Genomic DNA, 21,906 nt, shown 5'->3' on the forward strand with positions numbered 1-21,906 from the left:
GCAGTCAGTTTTCACATTGTCAAGGGATCACATAGATTGAAGGGTTATGGAGAAGGAAAAACGACTAATTTCTCAATGAACAAATTAATAAAAGCATTAAAAGGCTAAAACAAATAAATAATGCAGGAATTGAAACTACTATTATTTAAAATAAATAGATAAATCTAAATAAATGAATAAATAATTTAATTTAAAAAAAGTTACGTAAATATTGGTATACACAAAATGAATGAATACATGTATTTGAATAATTACTGTCATTTAATTAGTTATTTCAGTAATGTTATATTTCTATGCAACTGTAATAATAAAAATAATAAATACAATAACAATAATCAGTGCCGATCAATAAATTAGTCAACTAACACAATAAATAAATTAGTAATGTTTTTGTTTCTTTCTGTCAAGAAAGAAATGCGCCCGATATCAAGATTGTATATATTTTATATATTTGCAAACTGAGTATATTTGAGTTTGAGATGTCACCATGGGATCCTGGAAAATGTGATATTTATATCACTTTCATGACATTATATAGACCAAACAACTGATTGACTAATTGAGAAAATTATCGTAAGATTATTCAATTACAAAAACAGCTGTTAGCTGCAGGTGTAGTAATAACCTTACAGTACATTAAATGAAAATTCTTTAAATTAAACAGAAATTATTCCCAAAACAGTGAAAATAAAGAATGTATAAAAGAAAAGGTCTAGGGCTGCAATTACATCTTATTTTCATTCATTAATCTGCAGATTATTTCTCCGATTAGTCAATCATTCATTTAGTGACTAATAGAGTGAATTTTAGTTTGAATAGACTCATTTAGGCCGACTCAAAGAATAGTGAAAAGGTCCCCATCACACATCCTATGAGACCTAAGGTGACGTTTTCAAATTCCTTATGGTTTTCTTCCGAGAAAATTCATAAATTTGTGGAGCTGGAACCAGTTTGCATTTTTCTTGAAGAATTATGAGTGAAATTAAAAATCATTCTTCAACATATGTTTCCGTTTATAACCTACGGAAATGTTGTGTTAATCAATAAATACAATAACTGAAATATAAATGGGCAACTGTTCGCATTAAATAAAATAATACATAACATAAAATGTTTAATATTAACGTATAGTGGATGTCATTTCATTCTGCACCTGATCGCTGAACTGTTGGAAAGTGACTCTTCAACTCACAAACAAAGTGCTGGATTCAGAAACAACACCCGATTAATAAAACAACCTCTGAACTGTGGAAATCTTCAGGAACAAGCTGTTCAAGTGTCAAAAGAAATGGCCTTTGCTGGTTTACGCTGCAAGAAACACCTGCTGAGCATTGGCATCGTCCGTGTGCTGGGTGAGCTTTATGGTAAAATATCAGACCACATGTGAGAATTATTCCTATTTATAGTTATAAAGGAGGAATAACATGACGTGATATTATATAATACCATATAATAATGTAATTAGGGTCAGTTCATGCTGACTAGTTTAATGAGGGCGCCATTTAGTGTTGAGATGGCGACATCTGATGGCCGTTTTCGATATTACACCAGTTGTGGACGAATGTCTCACAATGTATGCTATTAGGGCTATTTTACATAGAACACGAGAAATAAGGTTAGTGCAACTAACTTAGCTAACAATAGCTGACTCTAGCTTTAACAAGCATTTGTTTATCACCTCATAATCAATATTTTAGTAATCAAGTAATCAATAAAATAATAAATTCATATTTGTAATTTGTAATATTTTGTAATATACAAGCATACCCGAGACAGTGCATTTCTAACCTGGAGCCTTGCTGGTTTTTCAGAAGGACTGGATGGACAGGTGAGCACACAACACGCCAAAGAACATGGCTAGCTAATGATGCGTTCAAAGACAAGATGAGGTAACTAAAGTCCTTTGTTTCAAAAGACTTCGCTAACAATGAGGGAATATAGTTAATGACAAGAGCTTATGTTGTGTTTGGATGACTGAAAAGGATTTGAGTACCAATAAATTCATAAATAAATGTGTAAATACAGGAATAAATAAATGCAAAAATAAATAAATGAAAGAATGAATGAATGGTGAAATAAATACAAAAATAAATGAAGGTATGAATTAATACAATTATAAATAAATGCAGAAATAAATAAAGTTGAAAGTTGATAATAAATACATGATCATTTATTTATATATTTCTGTAAGATGATGAGGTAGGAAATACTGACAGTTATATAGGAATGTGTTTATTATATCAACATTTATGTATTTCTACTTTATTCGTACCTTAGTCATTTTTCTTGGTAGCAATGGCTGCCATCGTTCGATAATATAGTCGCAATTTTGATATTCAGCTGTGAAAATGAATGCATGTCAGAAGTGGGATTCGAACCCACGCCTCCAGGGGAGACTGCGACCTGAACGCAGCGCCTTAGACCGCTCGGCCATCCTGACTGAAGAACGACTTTCACATCCATTCATCAGAATCTCTCTCAGATAGACAGAGCAGCCTCTGAAGAGGATGTGCGAGAGTTCAAGTTGTCGTTGGAAAGTTAATTATAATACATTGGTGCTGCTCTTGACGCCTCTTGCACTAGCAGATGTTCGCCACCAGATGACAGTCATGTACTTACATCATGATCATCATTTTTTTTAGGCTTTGTTTTGCATTCATTTTTTTGCTCAACAGTTCCTCACATTACAACTCATTAATGTTACATATTGGCCTATAATTTAGGCTTCAGCTTTAATATTCTATTCTATTCTATTTACTTCAGCAACAGGGAGGGTACCGAGAGAGAGAGAGAGAGAGAGAGAGAGAGAGAGAGAGAGAGAGAGAGAGCTAGGCTGTGTGAGATAAAGCAGCTCGGCTCAGGCAGCAGACGGCGGCCCGAGCCTCCGGTCCCATCTACCGTTATCTCCCACCCCCCTTCATTTACATTCTTCCTCTTCCTGTTCGGCTCACTCCTTTCCTTTCCGTAGCCGGCTCGGAGAAATGTCCGCCAGACCAGGATTCTACCAGCAGGAGCTGAACAAGACTGTGTGGGAGGTTCCGGAGCGGTACCAGAACCTGACGCCTGTGGGCTCCGGAGCCTACGGCTCGGTGTGGTGAGTGTGTGTGTATGTGCAGGGCGGGCGGAGGGGCGAGGCTGCTCAGCCACAACATTGGCCGTACATCGGTCATGATGCATCAGCATAGCGATGCGTGTGTGTCGGCCGTGTGGGAGATGAAGGAGCTTGTGGAAACTGATTGTTTGGGGTTTTATTGTTGTTAATTAATTTTATTGCGAGCGTATTATTATTATTATTGATATTATTATCCCATTTCCTATGCTGCTTCGGTATCAACGGTCTAGAAAAAACATAAAATAATAGTATTGTTTCAATATGCAAATTAATATGATTTCTTTCTGTGTAGCCTACTGCTGTCAGACATATATTAAGACACGACACACACGCACACACACACGCATACACACATACACACACACACACACACGCACGCACACACACACACGCACACACGCACACACACACACACACACACACACACACACACACACACACCTCTAAGGACCCTGCAGAGGCTACTGTCCTGGGACTCTAAAGATGCATGCCACATCTGGAAAGGGAAAACCTGGGCCCAGCTGCTCTCAGTGCATAAACATGATGCAGTCTGACACCTTGAAGCCTTAACAGGTGCATCATGCATGCATGCATGATCATCTCACATATGTCATACACATGTCTCCTCTCTGCATGACACTGTGTGTGGATGCAGATATTTCCACTCCTGCAACATGCAGCTGCTTAAATTTTGAAGCCAATTTCGTGTCAGCTGGTGGGTTTCTCGTTGCCATGGCGATGTGTCATGGTGATAACCTCCTCCTGACAGTCGATATTAATTAAGCCGTAATAGCAGGCGGACGGTTACCTATAAGGAAATGTGGAGCGAACGGTTTGGGCGGCTGATCCGAGTGGGATGATCACATTTTCAGAACATGAATAAGATGTTTGGATGTTGGCAGCTCCCTGACGGCAGCGAGATGTAACCGGCCTGAACATCTTTGAAGGAGAACCGATTGAGACACAACCGAACAATTTATAAGACGCTTTATAGATGACGAAGAATCCTCGTTAAAAGCTTTGTCCTGTCACCTGCGCAGTAAATTCAGTCGTTGACGACGCCCCCTGACTCAATATGCCCAATTGAGCCTTTTTCAGACTATGAGAAAAAGAAAGAAAAATGTGGGCCAGCTTTGCCACGCTGTATGAGGTCCAAATCCTGTGATGCTTTGTACCAGGAGGATGAGAGAGGAGAATGTTGGCGAGTCAACATTTCTCCAGATGGAGCACTCTGTGCTGTTTAGGAGACACTCTGGAATAGGTTGTAAAGTTTGGATTCGTCGTTTTCTTGGGCTTCCTCTGTGTATAGTGAAGAAGCATCGCTAACTAACACTGAACATTTTGAGATGAATAAACTGCATCTTTATTCTCACTTTGGCAGGACAGGATTGCTCTACTTCCACCTTCCTGGGATCATTTATTTTAGGATTTGGTGATTGTCAGATCACAAACACTACAGTAGAGGCAAGACCTGAAGCTTACATGCTGGCCTGTTCAGCCCGAAGCTCTCATTGCCTTCGGCTGCATCCTCAGAAAAGAGCTTATATCCTCACAGCTGACTTCCTGTCAAGACAGATGTTAATTAAGACACTTTCTGAATGTGCTTGTCTGCTGGGGCCCCAATTTACGATTCAGGCCCCCGCAGGAGTATTTTGTGCGTAAACATCTTGCCGATATTGCAGCTTCAAAGCTCAGAATAGCACAGAAGTAAAAAAATAAAAGTAGAGAGCCGGGTGACGAATTTGCTTTCAGCTGTTTCATTCGCCCTCAGGAAGATTATTTGCATTTGGCATTTTTTGGAGAAATGAACTGCCACGGTTGAGGTTTGATTCCCATTTAGGAGTCCCGTGCCACGAAGGCGTGTGCAGCGTTATCAAAGCGTTCATTCGATGGAACATGAAGCTGTGTCTTTGGTGACGAAATAGAATAACGTTGCCATAAAGCAATGTGGCATTCGCTATTCGGGAACTTTTCTGATTTCATAATAGGATCATGAATAGGACTGTTTTTTAACACTGTTAATATATATAAAAGTGAATATATTTTCATACAATTGAACCGTCAAGTTAATTCAGCTACCATCCCTGGTTGGGAATCACTGCTCTAAAGCCTTGGTGTCTGGAAGTTCTGTCCTGCCGCACAGGAAGTGATGTGTTCTCTATGTGTCTGGTGTCTTTGGAATCGTCATCAGACCTTGAAGTGGTATAGACGCAGACTAGCAGGTGATTTTCTCCTCCTGTTTTAAGCCATCACACAGACAGCATGATGATCACTGGTGAAATGCCTCCATCTTACTGAAACTCTTTCTCAAATGATACACACACACACAAAGGGCATTCCTCCACACACACATACCACCCGGCATCATTGCCCTGTCGATCTCCAGCCATTGTCAGGAACTTTTCTCAAGCGGCTGGGGGATGGGGGGGGTTCAGAACACGACATATGTATGCATGTGTCGTTATGGGGGGTTAGGATCGTCCCACAGTCTACCTCTTGAGATGCACAGTGAAAACGGCTCTCATCATCTATCTCCCGGTGAACCCTCTTGAGGCCGCAGGCCTGAGGTCAAGGATCCGACAAGCTCATATAATCCATTACAGCTGAAGATGAAGAATTTACACCCTGGTCGCCCGTGGGAGACGGGGAACCGAAAGACGTCGTAGAGTTTAGAAAGAGGATAACACAGCAAGTGTAAGGGAGTATTAGTAAGGTTTCAGAGCTGCAAAGCGCAGACACTAGAGAGAGGAGTCAGAAATGCAAAGCCTGTTTAATAATTTAACACGCTGTGCCTCTTGAATTTTGATAAGTCATGAGACAAAAAGTTTGGAGGACTGAACGCTGTGATATCCCCAGCCTAATCCAGGCTCATTGTCTTCTCAGTGTTCCGCCGTCAAGCCCTCATCCCATCCCAAATATTCTCTTTTCTGCTTCTGGAGACAAAAAGTGGGCCAATTTTGGCCCGGTCGAGAACAAGGCTGCTTTCATTTCATGTCACCAAATGTAACATCTGTTCAGTAGACCGGAACTCTGGCACGCAGCCTCTCATTTGGATAGCTGTGAATAAAACATGACTGCTTCATTTTGTCAGATTGTCGCAGAAAACTAGATTGAGGTTGTGATTTGCTATTTTACAGTCTTTATGCTAAACTAAGCTAACAAGCTGCTGGCCCGTGGCTTAATATTCAGCATACAGATATATGAGATGTATCTTGTCTTGGCTCCTGGATAAATGGTAATGCATTAAATTGGATGCAAAAAACAGACCCTGTGGACAATAATCTATAGAATAAATTATAATTTCTTCTTCACTTGCAACAGTCAATACCCTCCCCCCATTTAAATAGATGCAACCATGTAGGTTTTACTCTTGATTTAATCAGAATGAATCACGTTAACTGATAAGACCAGAACATGTACATGAAAACACATTGGTTATTAGCTGCCCCTTCCCCCTCTTCCTTTCTGAAACTGTCAGTGCGTTAAGAGCTCGGATATAACCCACTAACAAAAACAAAAACAGAGACAAAAGAAGATGAGAGAAATCGATGCCTTGGCTGGGCCCTGTGCGCTGACAGCAGTGCAGGCAGACCCATGTATGGAAGGGAGGAAGGTATGTGTGAGGCAGAGAGGCCTGGTTCATGTCAGAGACGGAGGAGACCGGCTTGCCGTCCTGGCTTAAGCCCGGCGGGGACATCCGGACCGGCAGCAGGGGATCGCAAGACACATGGAATGCACACAACCGTGCAAGAGTGTTGTTTACTCGTGCATGTAAGCATTACAGGTCACCATGAAATGATACTGTCATATTTACAGGGAGTTTCATACTGGGGAAGAAGGAAAAGAAACAGGAGACATGCATCATTAGGTGGGCACTGTCTAACGAAGACCACATCCTGTTCCTGCTGTGGACTGAATTTTTTTGCAGGTTGTCAGGAATAAAAGAAATTCAAGGTTAGGTTGTTGGCTTCTTTCTACTGTCACTGAGCAGCACTTGAAGAGTAATCCACTGCTGAAGAGTCAGTAATCGCACCCACAATAGAATAAAAGTGCTGTGCAGCAAGACAAGGTGGGTTTTCACTGAGCAGTTGTGGCTTACAGGTTGTTTTTTCACCATAAAAAAACCCTCATTATATTGCATTTTAATATACAGTGTCACTGTCTCCACAGCCCGCCCTCAACTAAAAATGACAGCTGAATACTACATGTCAAGTATTTTGCTGCAAAAAGCTGTCAAACAAGGTAGTCAAGGGATAAGGGAAGCTCAGGTTTAAGCTGAGCTGGTGGGTTTGGTCTTTTAAAAAGTACACCTCATTACTGAGGAATTCCTGAAGTGGCCCTCACACGTTAAGATGAACTTCAGTAGGAGATTTTCCCTTTAACTGATCCAAACATCAGTCAGATGAACTATTGGTATAGTCCAAATAATAGAGTTTATACCCGTGCATCGAGTCAGTTCTACATATAAATGTACAGTATGAATCTTCTTTTCACTCAACTTGAAGTGTCCACTTTTTCCAGTCAGTGTTTCACTTCTTGCTCTGTTTCTTCATTGCTACGCAGCGTTTCACAATTCTCCCCCGTGTTTCCTTCCTGTTTGGCAGTTTGTCTGTTCCTCTGTTGGCTGTATTATTACACTACTGAGAGTGTTGAAAAGCCGGCAGGACTGAAAAGACATTGGCACCACAAAGGCAGCGGCACCAGAAGCAGCAGCAGGGCTCAGCGTTCGATGTGTGGAAAGACATTTACATTTCAAAAGAGGCAGATGAAATAAAACCACCGCACTTTTACAATATCTGACATCCGCATCTCTCTTGTTCCACCACATCCTCTTTCACCATCTCCCCCTCTTTCTGCATTAGTCAGTCTGTCTTCCCCTCAATCATTGATCACTAATATATACTCTCAGGATCATCAGCTGATACCAGGTTTGAAGAATAGTTTAGCATTTTGGGGAATGATAGGGAATAAAGACTGGGGGAAACAACTGGCCTGGCTATGTCCAAAATAAGCAAAAAGCACTTCTAAAGCTCACAAATGAACACATTGTATCTCATTTGTTTAGTTTCTGCAGAAAACGGCAGTTTGACGTTTTTTTGTTGTTGCCTCGAGACTTAGCCTCGAGACTTAGCTTGTGATGACAGGAAACGGCGAAACAGCTGGCCTACCTCCTTTCCAAAAGTAACAAAATCTAAGGAAGAAGACGCCAAGAAATTGACACATTAATTGACACATTATACCACAAATAATCGTTTTGACACATTTTGTACCGATTAAACAAACAAGATGTAGTAACATGTTGCTGAGTCGGCTTAACATGTGGTGGTAGGTGGATTCTCTAAGCCTTGGGAAGAGCCAGCCTATAGCTGTCCCTCCGTTTCCAGTCTTTATGCTAAGCTAAGCTAACTGTCCCCTGGCTGTAGCGTCATAATTACCATACAGACTTTATTTCTCCCCGTTTTCTCTCTCTCTAGCTCGGCGTATGACGTCGTCTCACGGCAGAAGGTTGCGGTGAAGAAGCTGTCCCGGCCTTTTCAGTCCCTGATCCACAGCCGCCGCTCGTACCGGGAACTCAGGCTGCTCAAGCACATGAAACACGAGAATGTTAGTGCTCCTCGTGAAAATACCCAGAGATGGGCAGACTCTGCATGTTTCCGCTCTGTTATTGATCAGCTCTGTCTCTGTCTCCGCAGGTAATAGGACTGCTGGACGTCTTCACACCAGCTGCAGCGTTAGAGGACTTCAACGAACTGTAAGTCTTTTGTCCCTTCATGTTATACTGCGAGCCATGTCCACCTTTCAGCAAAAATGCAACGTTATTAGAGGGCAGGGTGGCAGTGGTGGAGGCGATCCTTGGGGATTATAGGCATCACTGTGTTCTCCTCTACTGACACCTCCCAAGCCCTCCTTCACTCATGCGCTCTCCCCGTCTCCAGCTACCTGGTGTCTAACCTGATGGGCGCAGACCTCAACAACATCGTTAAATTCCAGAGGTTGTCAGACGAGCATGTGCAGTTCTTAATTTACCAGCTTCTACGCGGCCTCAAGGTAATTCGCAGCATCGTGATACACCCGCTTGTATGCCATGCATGCATGATATATGAGTTAGCATGCAAATAATGCACCAGTGATTCCCAACCGCTTTTGTCTGATGCACCACACAGCCCTGACAGAAGTGGTACCCCTCCATGGACTCTCCCTGTCATGGTCCAATAAATTGATTTCAAACTGTATGTTGTGGATATTATTATATATATATTTTCTTTATTGAATTGTCAATGTTTAGGTAATCTCTATAGATAGATATCTGCATAGGAATGCAGAATCTGTAGGTAACAGGACGAGATTTTGGTATTGGAGGCCGAGTAGTATTGATCAATCACGGTTGAGCAGGCAAACAGTCCATCTGGAGAGCGAAAGAGGTGGAACGAAATTTGATTGGTTTAAAATTAGCTGTAAACTCGCTACTTATGATTCAATCTGGTCTCTCAACTCCAACTCCATTCAACAAGAAGAATTCTTGTTCTGGATATTTGTTAACTCGAAATCTGCTGGCTACGCCGGAACCGCAGAAATATTAGCTGTTGCCCCCAGAGGCTAAATCATCGTCAGACCGATAGCAGATGGTTTGCGAGATTGATGTTTACGTTGCTATAAATTTGCCATCTGTCTACCAATTTGCAAACCATTTATCCATTACTTTAAGCTAACTGTCTAGAGACTCCTCCGCTCTCTTGCTTACTAGTTTTCTTCAGACGCTCTCAATGTTTATGTGTTACAGCAGACTATATCAAATTAAAATTTCTATATTTTCTTTAAATATTTGTTGAGCTACAATTTTTCCATGTATCCCTTGGCAAGTGCTGGTTGAGAATCACTGGTATACAATGCTTACAGTGAGTGCCGCCTGTCAGCAGCCTTTCTGTCACAATTTGGACACCCCAGTCTACATTGAACCAACACTTGCTATATTTATATTGAGTTTGACATTGTTATTCTTTGTGGATTCTGTGCATGTTTACACTGAATCAATCCAGCAGCCGGCAGGGCCGCCTGTTCGGCCTTCACGGTTACCATGGGACAGACAAAAGCAGTCTCCCTTTAGACCGGGGCTAATATGGTGAACTGCACTGTTGACCCCTGTCTCCCTTTATGTCCCCTCTCTCCTCCCCCATCCTCCTGCTACACCCCTCCGCCTGTCGAACAGTACATCCATTCAGCAGGATTGATTCACAGAGTGAGTGCCTTCTCTTTGCCCTTCTTGTCGTGTTTGCCCATAAAGTTTGAAAAGAAAACCCCATAACAGCATAACCTGGTCTTAAATAAAAAGAAACATACAGCTTTCCCCTTGTATCACCCCTAACGTAGCTATGAGGTTGGACAAATCTTGTTCCAGCTCTTACTTGAGTTTACACTGAACTGTTTTAGACAGCTGAAACATTTATTGAACTGGAAATATTCTAGTATTTTTGTTTGGTATGCTTAAGATGAATCTGTATGAGTGTTCTCTGTGCAAATGTAGTTAAAATGGCCAAAAATAGATTCCAAACTCAGGGGTTTATGCTGTTTTTATATTAATATACATCCCTCTCTCTGCAGACACATCCTCCTTTGAATCATGTTTCTGTCCTTCTTTTGTCTGATCTACTATCTTTTCCCAGGACCTCAAGCCAAGTAATGTGGCAGTAAATGAGGACTGCGAGCTGAGGGTAAGACTGATCTTCAGTTTAAACCTGCGAATCCTTCACCCCAATCTATGAACTCCATAAATTAAAAGAACTGTCCTCCTGTCCTGCAGATCCTTGACTTCGGATTGGCCAGACAGACAGACGACGAGATGACAGGGTATGTGGCGACTCGCTGGTATCGAGCGCCGGAGATCATGCTGAACTGGATGCACTACAATCAGAATGGTAAAATGCCACCAAACTATAGACATTTAATAAGCTTTTTTTTTCAAACACAAACTCAGTTAAAGGATTAAACCTCTGTCTTCTGTTCCAGTTGATATTTGGTCCGTGGGATGCATTATGGGAGAGCTGCTGAAGGGAAAAGTCCTTTTTCCTGGCACTGACTGTATCCTTTATCAGCATGGCGAAAGGCCCACTGCTATTTGCAGCTTGTTTTCCCCTCTTAGCATTAACCTTCCATTACCTCTTTAATGTGCACTGTGGACGCAGACCTCTTGTGGATTTGCATTACAATCCCGGGCCTTTTGGAAGGGGAGGTGTGTCGACAGAGAGAAGTGGGGAATGAATGGGAGCGACCACAAAAGGCTGAATTATCTAAGTTGTTGTATTCTGTGTCTTAAGAGCAGAGCCAAAACAAGTTTGATTTACTGATCTTTGTGGGACGCTGACTAGAAAAGAACGCTCAGCAGAGCTCAGCAAGTAGAGTTTCTGCGTTTTCCTACGAGACAAGATAATATGACGGGTCAAGTCCTTACTGCCCTTAACCCCTCCTGCACTAAGATATTGACCAGCTGAAGAGAATCATGGAGGTGGTTGGGACTCCGACGCCCGACCTGTTAAAGAAGATCTGCTCTGAACATGTGAGAGAGGGAAGAATGAATTGAGGGGTGGTTGGGAAAAATAGATCTGATGTAATATTGCTTCCACCGACGCAGGCAACCTGCTCTGATTGATTTGTCACTCCATTGACAAGGCTGTTGATTGAGTAGTCAATAAGTGTGGTGTTGGGGTGATTGATCACTAACAAATCATCCACATTGTCACAAGAGTTGAACACTGGTCTCTATTTGCAGGCACAGAAGTACATCCAATCTCTGCCCTTCATGCCCCAGCAGGACCTGGAGAAGATCTTTAGAGGAGCAAATCCACTGGGTGAGTGATGCACCACGGATTGTATTATCAACTTCTTAAATTCAATTGAAAGGCTTCGAATGGCTCAAGTTGTTCTCTGCATATCGCAAATGAGTAATCCAGTTATACGGGTTTGGCCCTTTGGGTTTCAAGCTTTGTCTCTAACCTCTCTGTCTGGTTCTGTCTCTTGTTAGCCGTCGATCTACTGAAGCGTATGCTGGTTCTGGACTGTGATGGGAGGATCTCGGCCAGCGAGGCTCTGTCCCACCCTTACTTCTCACAGTACCACGATCCAGACGACGAGCCAGAGGCCCCGCCTTACGACCAAACGCTGGAGAGTAAAGACCGAACTCTAGAAGAATGGAAAGGTGATATATGATTTATAACAGTGTATAGACTAGAGCAATGAAACGCTTATTTCCACTGTTGTCCTTGATCAACTCGGTCTCACTCCCAACTCAGACCGACGCTTGGTCAGTGGCCTCTCAACGTCCGACGCACCAGGCAGAGAAACTTCCGTAGTTTAAAGAGTGAGATAGTCCACACAGGGTGGATGATGGAGGAAGCCGATGAGTCGAACAAACACGGGACCTTTTGTCCAGGAGACCGCCGTCCGTGTCCTGTGCGAAACTAAAAGTAAACGCTGACATGTTGTCACGTGAGTTGTTAGTCACATGAATCGTTAGTCACTCGATAATCATGAGATTCAGTTAAGTTAACCACATTCTTTTTATAAACCTAAGTGGTTAATTTGAAAAGACACTATGCATGTAACGAGTGGAAACTGACACGCTGTCCCTGCCATGTCCAGAACTGACGCTAGAGGGGTACCTACATCGTCATAGTTTGAAGCTTAGGGGCACTGACCAAGTGTCGGTATTTGACGGTTAGGAGTAAGAATGTGTTGCCTTGTTTTCAGCTTACAAATGGCCATTTAAAATGTACAGATATGGTCTACTTTTCAATTTCTTTCAAACAAATGCACTCACTTTGCTTCATTAACAATTTTAGAAGGGCAGTTTTTGATTTGCAGAGGAGGAAGTTGCACAAATTGACGCCACAGATCCAAAGTGAGCTTCGAGCTGCAGAGCTTTTGCTGATTTTAAGCTTGCATGGCTGTTGCAAGAATGCGTACTACACCACCAAAGTAATATTTGAGATATTTAAAGATGCCATTTCTAACATCATGAATATGATTACGTTTCATTTCTGCAGGGAGTTTTACGGTTTGTGAAATGGCTCAGAGCCGATGTGAGTCATGGTGGATATTTTCTGCATGCTTTGCATTCTTATTTTGAGTTTCTTTGATAGACCAGTGTACCAAGCTGAACAAGCACGATTATAAAGGCACCGAATCAAAGCTTGCACCAGAGGACTCTTGGTTTACATATGAAAGTATCCTGTGTTGTGACAATGAAACTTGAAGGAAGTGTTTTATGCCTTTAAACAAATCGTAAACAGAACTCCTAACATTATTTTTTTCGCTTTATTTCTCTCTCATGTGTGTGCTTAGAGTTGGTATTTGAAGAGGTGAACTGCGTCAAAGCATCCGGCAGCAAGACCGGTAGCCTTCAGGTGGAGCAGTAAGCCTCTTTCAGCTCTGCCTCAACCCTTACCCTGCATAAGGACCAAGTACTCAATGATTGGAAGAAGGAAGAAAACTCTGCATTCCCTCTGCTCAGCGTGACTGTGTTTGATTGCCTGTCATGGGTTTATTTGTGCAGCGGGGCAGGACGGTCTCCACAGGATCAGATGCACACATTGCAACTTACAGGGAGCATTTTAGAATCCGATAGAAGGAGCCTCCCAGTCCACAAAGTTGCTTCCTCTTATGTTTCCGCTCAGTGAGGGTAAAATGAGGAACCATTCAACGGCAGGGATCGCAGAGGGCGTGATGATTCATACGAGGAAGCAACTTCACGGAACTGAACTGTGTAGAAAGGTATCGAAGGAAGAAAAAAACAAAAAACGCACACTAGGATTTCCAAAGCAACGACATCTGGTCCCTCGTCATGACAAATACCATAAGCAGTCAGTGCTTTCATATATGGAATTCATGTTTAAAGGCTTGCGGCGATGCCACGTCATGTCACAAGAGCAGCTTAGCATTTAGCCTGCATACTACTGCATGATTTTTGTGCATTTTATTACTCCAAAATATTACTGGTATTGTATTATATAACCATTAAGACTGCTTATTGCATATGCCACACTGCTATAAAAGCAGCCTGAGGGTCAGAGAGAGGCATTACCAGGACATGTGACCAACTTTCAATCTGTTATATCTTTATATTAAAAGTGCTGTAAAAAAAATTATACAAAAGCAAAGAAAAACGAAGGTTCTTCCTCAGATGAGAGTCATCCTCTATTGCTTACAGAGTAGTAAACACCAACTGTGCTATTAATTACCAAGGTAATTAATACATGCCAAAGCTGGAGCAGCATGACTGTGTTGAAGGTCTGTGTTTACAGTGCGACCTCGCTTGTCATATACAGTTTCAGCGGATTGCTGATATCTGGTCACCTGTTGGCTTTGGCAGCGCCCCATCAGGTTTCCATAGTAGTCTTTTACAGCCCTGGTTTGTGTTTACGATAAAAGGTTTACAGGCATTTTGTAAGCTCTTAGAAATCATGGTGGATAATAATACATCACCCAGCTCCATGCAAGTAATGACACGGTCAAACACTCCCATAAAGCCTCCCATGTTTCCTCATTTTCTTTTTTGTTTTCATGATGCAGGGTGTGCACATTCATTAGTGACCATAGTATAACAGCACTGAGGATGTTCTTTACCTCACTTGTGGGTATTTCAGTAACAGTGAACTTTGTAGCTTATTGCAAGATTTGGACGCCCTCACAATGTAACATTTGTATAAGCAGCATGAGCTCAATCCATATTCAGATTATCGCAACAAACGACTGGCTTCCTCACTGACATTGTGTCACTCATCTTGCAGCAGACTGGAGTTTTAATTCGAACACATTTTTAGGAATAACCTGCTTGTGTTAACCCACAGTGTGCAGAGCCAACAGGTTTTCCAGCTTAACGCTGAAGGTCAAAGTGAAGGGTTCATTGACTGATGCCAGTTGAAATGTTGGGAGATAAACACAGACTGTATGTATTAGGAGCTTAAAGGCTCATAGTTCAGGAGCACAAATAAATACAGTTTATATCTGACTGCTGCAAATGCATTCTCACACTTAATATGTATAGGCCTACTATCTGGACACAAGTTGGATAGCAGGTGTAAAGCAGATATAAGTTTTCTAGAACCTGACCCTCTAATGCCAAGTAGCAGCACTTGTAGCTATTTATGGTTAGCTAAAGAGCTACAAGCTAGCTTTGATTGTAACCTATGCTAGCTGAAATACTAACATACTAGTATAACTACTGTATGGAGTATAAGCTACACATGGTTCGCTGCAGATATGAGATGAACGGAATAAGAAGAAACCCTAGCTAACTAGCCTAGCTAGCATGGTTAGCCAACTAGGTTAAGATCAATTGTATTTTATATGTTGTGTGTATTCCTTCACGCAAGTTAAACTGTGGTTCTATGGCTTGTCCCACTCAAGTCTAACCAAACCAATGAGACTATTTCTGCCTAAAAGAAACATTAGTACAACTAAAATATACATTTTGTAGAACACAAGAAAGGAAACCCACTCTTAGCTACTTTTTCCCTGTAATGGTTGTCACTGGAGTGCTACAAGTAGCCTTTTGTGCCAGTCGTCTATTAACACTGGATGTAAAATATTGAATTTACAGTCCAAGTGAATCAAACCTGTCAATCTCAGTCACGTCAACGTGTTAGAGCTCTGAATGTTAAAGTGTTATGTGCTTATGTGGATGTTGTATATGGGGTGGATTTGAAAAGCAAACTGCAAATCGAATGTATATGTATACCATATGTATGTTACAAGTTAGGTGTGTCTTTTGAATACATGGTGGCATGTGATTCAACGGTAGCCATGAGTTTCAAATCATTAAACTGAATGTCAACTGTCAATTTTAAATGATTCAGATTATTTTCTCATTCATCATCAACAGGTAACATGACTTGGCAAGTCTTCAACAGAATAAACAACATCTGTTCTCGTAACTCTGTTTGTCAGTACTTTTCTTGTCTCATACATTCTCTGCAACATTAAGTCGTTTTGATGTACAACATGGACAAAAGTTGTGACACCCCCGTCCACATAGGCCTACTTTTGGGATGGAAATTATTTTTTAGCATTGTTTCCCTTGTTCCAATTAAGTGAATTATGTCAAGTGTGAATTGCGTGTTTCCACCTTTATGGCAACAGTTTGGGAAAGGCCCTTTCCTGTTGCCTGAAGCAAGTTTCATTAGTTATTCCAGTCTGTTGAGAATGAACATAGCTGCCCTTCACAGAGCCCTGACCTCAACCTCAACCAACATCTATGGGATGAATTGGAACGCCAACTGCGAACCAGGCCAACGGTCAGCCAGGCTCCAAAAACTTGTAGATAAGCCTTCTTAGAAAAGTGGAGGCTGTTGTAGCAGCATATTGTTATCCTTGGCTTTGGGGTGACATATGGGGTGACATATGGACACATACAGTTGGTTGTCCAAATATAGAATAGAATAGTATAGTACAGAATAGTATAGTACAGTCTAGTCTAGTTAACTCCAGTTAATAGTATAGTATAGTAGATAGTATATAAAAGACTAGAATACTATAGTCTAGAACAGTATGGTATAGAATAATACGGTATATAGTAAAGCAGCATAATATAGGATAGTATAGTATAGTATTACAGAAAAGAATGGAAAAATATAGTCTATGCCATAGTCCAGTCAGTATGGTAAAGCATAATACAGTAGTAGAGTATAGCATTGAATAATCTAGAATACAAGAGTATACTATAGTATATCACAGCATAGCATATAGTCTAGAATAGTATAGTAAAGTGTAGTATAGAATAGCATCGCATAGCATAGCAGCAAATGAGATTAGAATAGTATAGCACAGAATAATGTAGTAAAGATTAGTTTGGAATAGTGTAATGTAGAATAGCATATTATATATATATATGTATATATATATATATATATATATATATATATATATATATATATATATATATATATATATATATATATATATATATACATATATATGGTACATAGTATAGAATATAATAATATATTATAGTATAGCATGGCAAAATATAATATATGCTATAGTATAGTCCCGTCAAGTATATAGTAATATTGCGATGACACCACAGGAAATAAAAACAACATCATTATAATCAATCTAATCAATACATTTAAACAGATTATTAAGCAATCTGGACACATTTTTAATGGCATTCTATGATGATCATTAATGCAAAGTTACAGGCTAGTTTGCCATCTCTGCATGCATGTCATTCTAGGGATATTACAGGAGTATTATACGGTAGGCCTATAACGTGAACCTTAGGGTGGGCAGATGTTTTGTGGCTTTTCCCCCACATTGTAGACACACCCATATACTGCCCTGGCGACCAGGAGCCATGACCAACAATGTCTGTGTGTGTGTGTGTTTGTGTGTCCGGGTGTGTGTGTGTGTGTGTGTGTGTGTGTATGTGTTGGGGGTGGCTACCCCGCAAAGCGCTCAAGGGGTCCGCTGGAGGAATTTGCGCCGCACCAAAGTCTTCTCTGCGGGACGGACAGCGAGTCTTGGTCGTTTGGAAATAAAAACAAATAAAAACCTCAGTTTGTTTACATGAGCGGACCCACATCCTGACCTCAGCCTCGTCTAGTCGGTGCGGTATGGCTGTGCGGGCCAGGACGGGATACTACCGACAGGAGGTAAACAGAACCGCGTGGGAGGTTCCCGAGAGGTACCGGGACCTGAAGCAGGTCGGAACAGGAGCCTATGGGACGGTGTGGTAAGTGAGACATCGGCTTTACCGATCAGAGTCTTGGTTGAATTTTGATGTCAGCTGATTGACCGTAGGGTTTATGCTATGTCGGATTATTCAATGAATTTACCAAATGCATTCTCATCCAAAAACACCTCCTTTTGTATTTTCAGAATTTTTGCATTCAGCACTGAGTGGTGGCCCTGTCTAAGTATTTATTATAGTAGTATTTTAAGTATTATATGTAAAGAAATCAACAGAAACGGACCCTATTCCCAATGCATTAGAAACAAACAACACACATACATTAAAAAAGTACCATGTTAGACCATTTAATGAGTCACCCTTACATAAGTAGATTTTTACCTCAATACTTTCACTTGCGTAATCTAGTGCTATTCCTGCAGCAGCAGTGCTGCTGCTGTGGGATATGTTGGTCAGCAGTATCACCAGCTGGCTCTGCAGGGCCTCTCTGTGCATTGTGTTGTATGGACGAGGGTCAACAAAGAGCACCACCCCCCAGTCTCATTGTTTGAAAGAAGTCAAAGAGCCCGAATTAAGTGTACATAGAATGCACCACTGCATTGTCTTTAGTCACAAACAGACAGCAGACATTGTCTCTTGTCCTAGCAAGAAAAGGCAAAGGTGTAATTCATATCCTTAATGGGGCACTGTTCCATTTAGATGCTATTAATTACACTTGGTGGATTTAGATATGTTCAAATGTCTGCCGGGAAAAACATCTTAAGTGATGGAATTTGGACACAACAATTGAGTTTTTGTTGGTGAAATTGAACCCGCACAAGCTTTCTTTTTTTGAATTACATAAGATACCTATGTACGTGTCTGTTTCAGTTCAGCATGGGACCGCCGGATGGGGACCCAGGTGGCCATCAAGAAACTCCATCGGCCCTTCCAGTCTAAACTTTTTGCCAAAAGGGCCTACAGGGAGCTGCGACTCCTCAAACACATGAAGCACGAAAACGTAAGAACGCGCTCCGAAAGACAAAAGAGGGAGAAGTATTTTAAAGTTGCACAATGCATCTTGTGTGTTGTTGGGGTTTTTTTCAACAAGGGGAATAGGACGGCAGCAGGAAGCCGATAAGACAGGTTGAAGGGGGAAAGACAGCTATTTTTATCTTATTTTTGCTTTAATTTCTCCTGATCAGGTCATTGGGCTGCTGGACGTTTTCACTGCTGAGATCGCATTGGACCGCTTGCGTGACTTGTAAGTTCTCGAGCGCTGCCGCCTATAAAACGGGTTGTTTTTCCTCTGGAGTGATCCGACTCCTCCTCTCTCATCCCTGCAGTTACCTGGTGATGCCGTTCATGGGCACTGACCTCGGCAAGCTGATGAAGATGGAGAGATTGTCAGAGGACAGGGTGCAGTTCCTCGTCTATCAGATGCTGAGAGGACTCAAGGTGAAAACCGCTGCCTACGCGGATACATGCACGTTACTCATTAGTTACATTCACCAGCATCCACACAGTTTCTGTTAGAGCAGTGTAAATATGTGTAAGTGTGGTTACCACGTGTCCTCCAAGTAAGGGTCATAAACTTGTTTTTCGCGAGTTGAGCTCAAGTTGCTGATGGTGTCTGTGTCTCCTCTCTCCTCAGTATATCCACTCTGCAGGGATCATTCACAGGGTGCGTGACCTTTGACCTTTCAGACTATGAGCTTTGGGGGTGGGGCTCTTGCTCTTTTCCACACTCGATCCCATTCATCCTGATTCCCACACAGGGAGCTTTGCTTTGTGCGCTTATTTCCATGCCTTTCTAAACAGATTTATACGCTGTCTGTTTCATTTTATGTTGATGATTTCATTATAAAATATTTTACTTTGTTACCTGAAACTCTCTAGGTGTTAACATATAACAGATGTTTGCCCCAAAGCATTCTGATGACTTCTATGTATAACTATTCTTTTGATCTTGTTCTCCAGGACCTTAAACCTGGAAATTTAGCCATCAACCCGGACTGTGAGCTAAAGGTACTCTAACTTAACATGAAGTTGTTTTAATGTGAACATCCCACACACCTAAACATTTCAATGCAACAACTCTGCTTTTCTTTCTCCCCCCCCCCCCCCCCCCCGCCTGCTTTAGATTCTTGATTTCGGCCTGGCAAGGCAGGCCGACACGGAAATGACCGGCTACGTCGTGACACGCTGGTACCGAGCGCCCGAGGTTATCCTCAACTGGATGCACTACACACAAACTGGTAAACCCTCGTCACATTTTGTGTCAACGGGAATGGAGGAAAAAAAGGCGAAGAGACCCCGTTTCACGACGAGAGAGCTGACGCTTTTCTCTCTTGTTGCAGTGGATATTTGGTCGGCAGGTTGTATCATGGCAGAGATGCTGCTGGGGAAGCCGCTGTTCAAAGGAAGTGATCGTATCCTTGACTGTCATCAACACCGGCCTGGTTTTGTCTTAATCATTAAATCATTTAATTACCTATTTTCCTGTTTTCACTGTCTGTACATGTTTACACTAAAGCATTATACAAGAAAGCTCATACTTGAAAGGTAAAAAATCCATGCAACGGATGATTCTTGACCACAGCTACTGCCAGACCTGGACCAGCTCAGAGAAATCATGAAGATTACAGGAACCCCAGCGGCTGACTTTGTTGTGAAGCTACAGAGCCAAGACGTAAGTCGTGCCCTGGGGTCGGACTGACACGCTTAAGATACACTAGATGCACTCACTGTAAAGTTGAAAGCTGGTAGTTCAAAGTTTACTCACTCAAACCTCAGAGAGCTAGTTGTTACAATGCTTTCTAATACTGAGTGTTTGGTTTAAACCTTTTGCTATGAAATGGTCAATAGAAAGACAATAAGTATCACAACAAAATCTTGTCCATACCCATCTTCTCTCTGACTTATAAAAAAGTCCCTTAGCACACCAACCTTTGTCATCCTCTTTCTCTCCACCTCCTCTCTTGACAGGCCAAAAACTACATCAGAAGTCTGCCAAAAGTGCCAAAAAAAGACTTGCACTCCCTTTTCTCCAAAGCTAGCTCAAATGGTACGTACAGTACACTTTAGCCGGGTGTCGGCGGCGTCAAACCCAGTTGTGCTGACCTTGACATGTATGTGTGCCACGCAGCGGTGTGCGTCCTGGAAAAGATGCTGCTCCTGGACCCGGAGCGGAGGGTGAGTGCCTCGGAGGCGCTCGACCTGCCTTTCTTCAGCGAGTACAGAGAGGCCGAGGAGGAGACTGAGGCGCTGCCTTATGATCAGACCATGGACAACACGGACCTGCCGCTGGACCAGTGGAAACGTAAGAAACGTTAGTTATGTTCATTCGCAGGTCATACTCGGTGTAGTTACAGTACCTGCTGTTTGCCAGAGGAGGTCACTGCAGATCTTTGATGGTACGTGACGCTTCTGTGTAACGATACACAGAAGGGGCCATTTACTTAATATGCAAAAGGAGAAATAACAGGGGAGGAAAAGCAGTTTGATAAGTGTTGAACTCTGATATGAAAGTAGGACGGACTCTTGATTTAGAATGGCTGATGTGTAATCCTCTCTTTTCTGTTTGTGCAGGTCACACTTTCACAGAGATACTGACCTTCAGGCCGCCCAGGGACTCCAGAGAGACGTCACTTTAAGAGCACACACGTACACACATTGTGCACACGTACACACATTGCGTACACATACAAATCTGCACCAAAAAAAAAATTCTTGTTGACTTTGACTGTGTTTGTGTAGAAGTAATAATATGATTAGTTTGTTAAAGTTTCAGTAAATGTGATATGCTCAGTTGTTAAGAGGCTCAGCTGTGTGTTTGTGTGTCTGATTATTTATCCATCAACCATAGGCGACATGTTCAAATTCATAAAGCTACTGCTCCTTGAGGTCAGTAAATCCATTATGTGGCAGTTTTCTTTTTAATTTGTCTGTTTGCATTTTGATAATTTAGTCTGATAATGGATGTATTTCGGGAACAAAGGGCGAGGTCACCTTTTGTACAGTACCAAGGTAAATGCTGGGAATGCAGAAGTGGATAATGTTGTCACACACACCATCATATGAACCACTGCAGGGAGCATAAACCATTTCTCTTCATGTAAGGATGTTTAAA

The 21,906-nt window shown here is 41.9% G+C and overlaps 2 protein-coding genes across 3 annotated transcripts; both read left to right on the plus strand.

Moving 5' to 3' along the window:
* Positions 1 to 2,839: 2,839 nt before the first annotated feature.
* mapk11 (mitogen-activated protein kinase 11) lies at positions 2,840 to 16,038 on the plus strand. Its single transcript, XM_076076180.1, has 12 exons — positions 2,840 to 3,094; positions 8,587 to 8,716; positions 8,806 to 8,864; positions 9,049 to 9,160; positions 10,320 to 10,349; positions 10,774 to 10,821; positions 10,911 to 11,025; positions 11,117 to 11,188; positions 11,584 to 11,663; positions 11,877 to 11,955; positions 12,129 to 12,302; positions 13,448 to 16,038. Exons 1-12 carry the CDS (start codon positions 2,982 to 2,984, stop codon positions 13,519 to 13,521), a joined length of 1,086 nt encoding a protein of 361 aa, XP_075932295.1. The 5' UTR covers positions 2,840 to 2,981; the 3' UTR covers positions 13,522 to 16,038.
* Positions 16,039 to 17,470: 1,432 nt separating this feature from the next.
* mapk12b (mitogen-activated protein kinase 12b) lies at positions 17,471 to 21,600 on the plus strand. Of its 2 annotated transcripts, XM_076076171.1 has the most exons (12): positions 17,471 to 17,837; positions 18,666 to 18,795; positions 18,980 to 19,038; positions 19,121 to 19,232; positions 19,429 to 19,458; positions 19,755 to 19,802; positions 19,918 to 20,032; positions 20,135 to 20,206; positions 20,387 to 20,466; positions 20,763 to 20,841; positions 20,923 to 21,096; positions 21,366 to 21,600. In XM_076076171.1, exons 1-12 carry the CDS (start codon positions 17,719 to 17,721, stop codon positions 21,428 to 21,430), a joined length of 1,083 nt encoding a protein of 360 aa, XP_075932286.1. In that variant the 5' UTR covers positions 17,471 to 17,718; the 3' UTR covers positions 21,431 to 21,600. The 2 variants fall into 2 exon arrangements, with proteins under 2 accessions (XP_075932286.1, XP_075932285.1); XM_076076170.1 differs by having other exon boundaries at positions 19,918 to 20,206.
* The last annotated feature ends 306 nt before the right edge of the window (positions 21,601 to 21,906 follow it).

Source organism: Anarhichas minor, unplaced genomic scaffold (assembly GCF_050575085.1).
Source record: "Anarhichas minor isolate MPS153535 unplaced genomic scaffold, ASM5057508v1 ptg000055l, whole genome shotgun sequence".
NCBI lineage: Eukaryota > Metazoa > Chordata > Actinopteri > Perciformes > Anarhichadidae > Anarhichas > Anarhichas minor.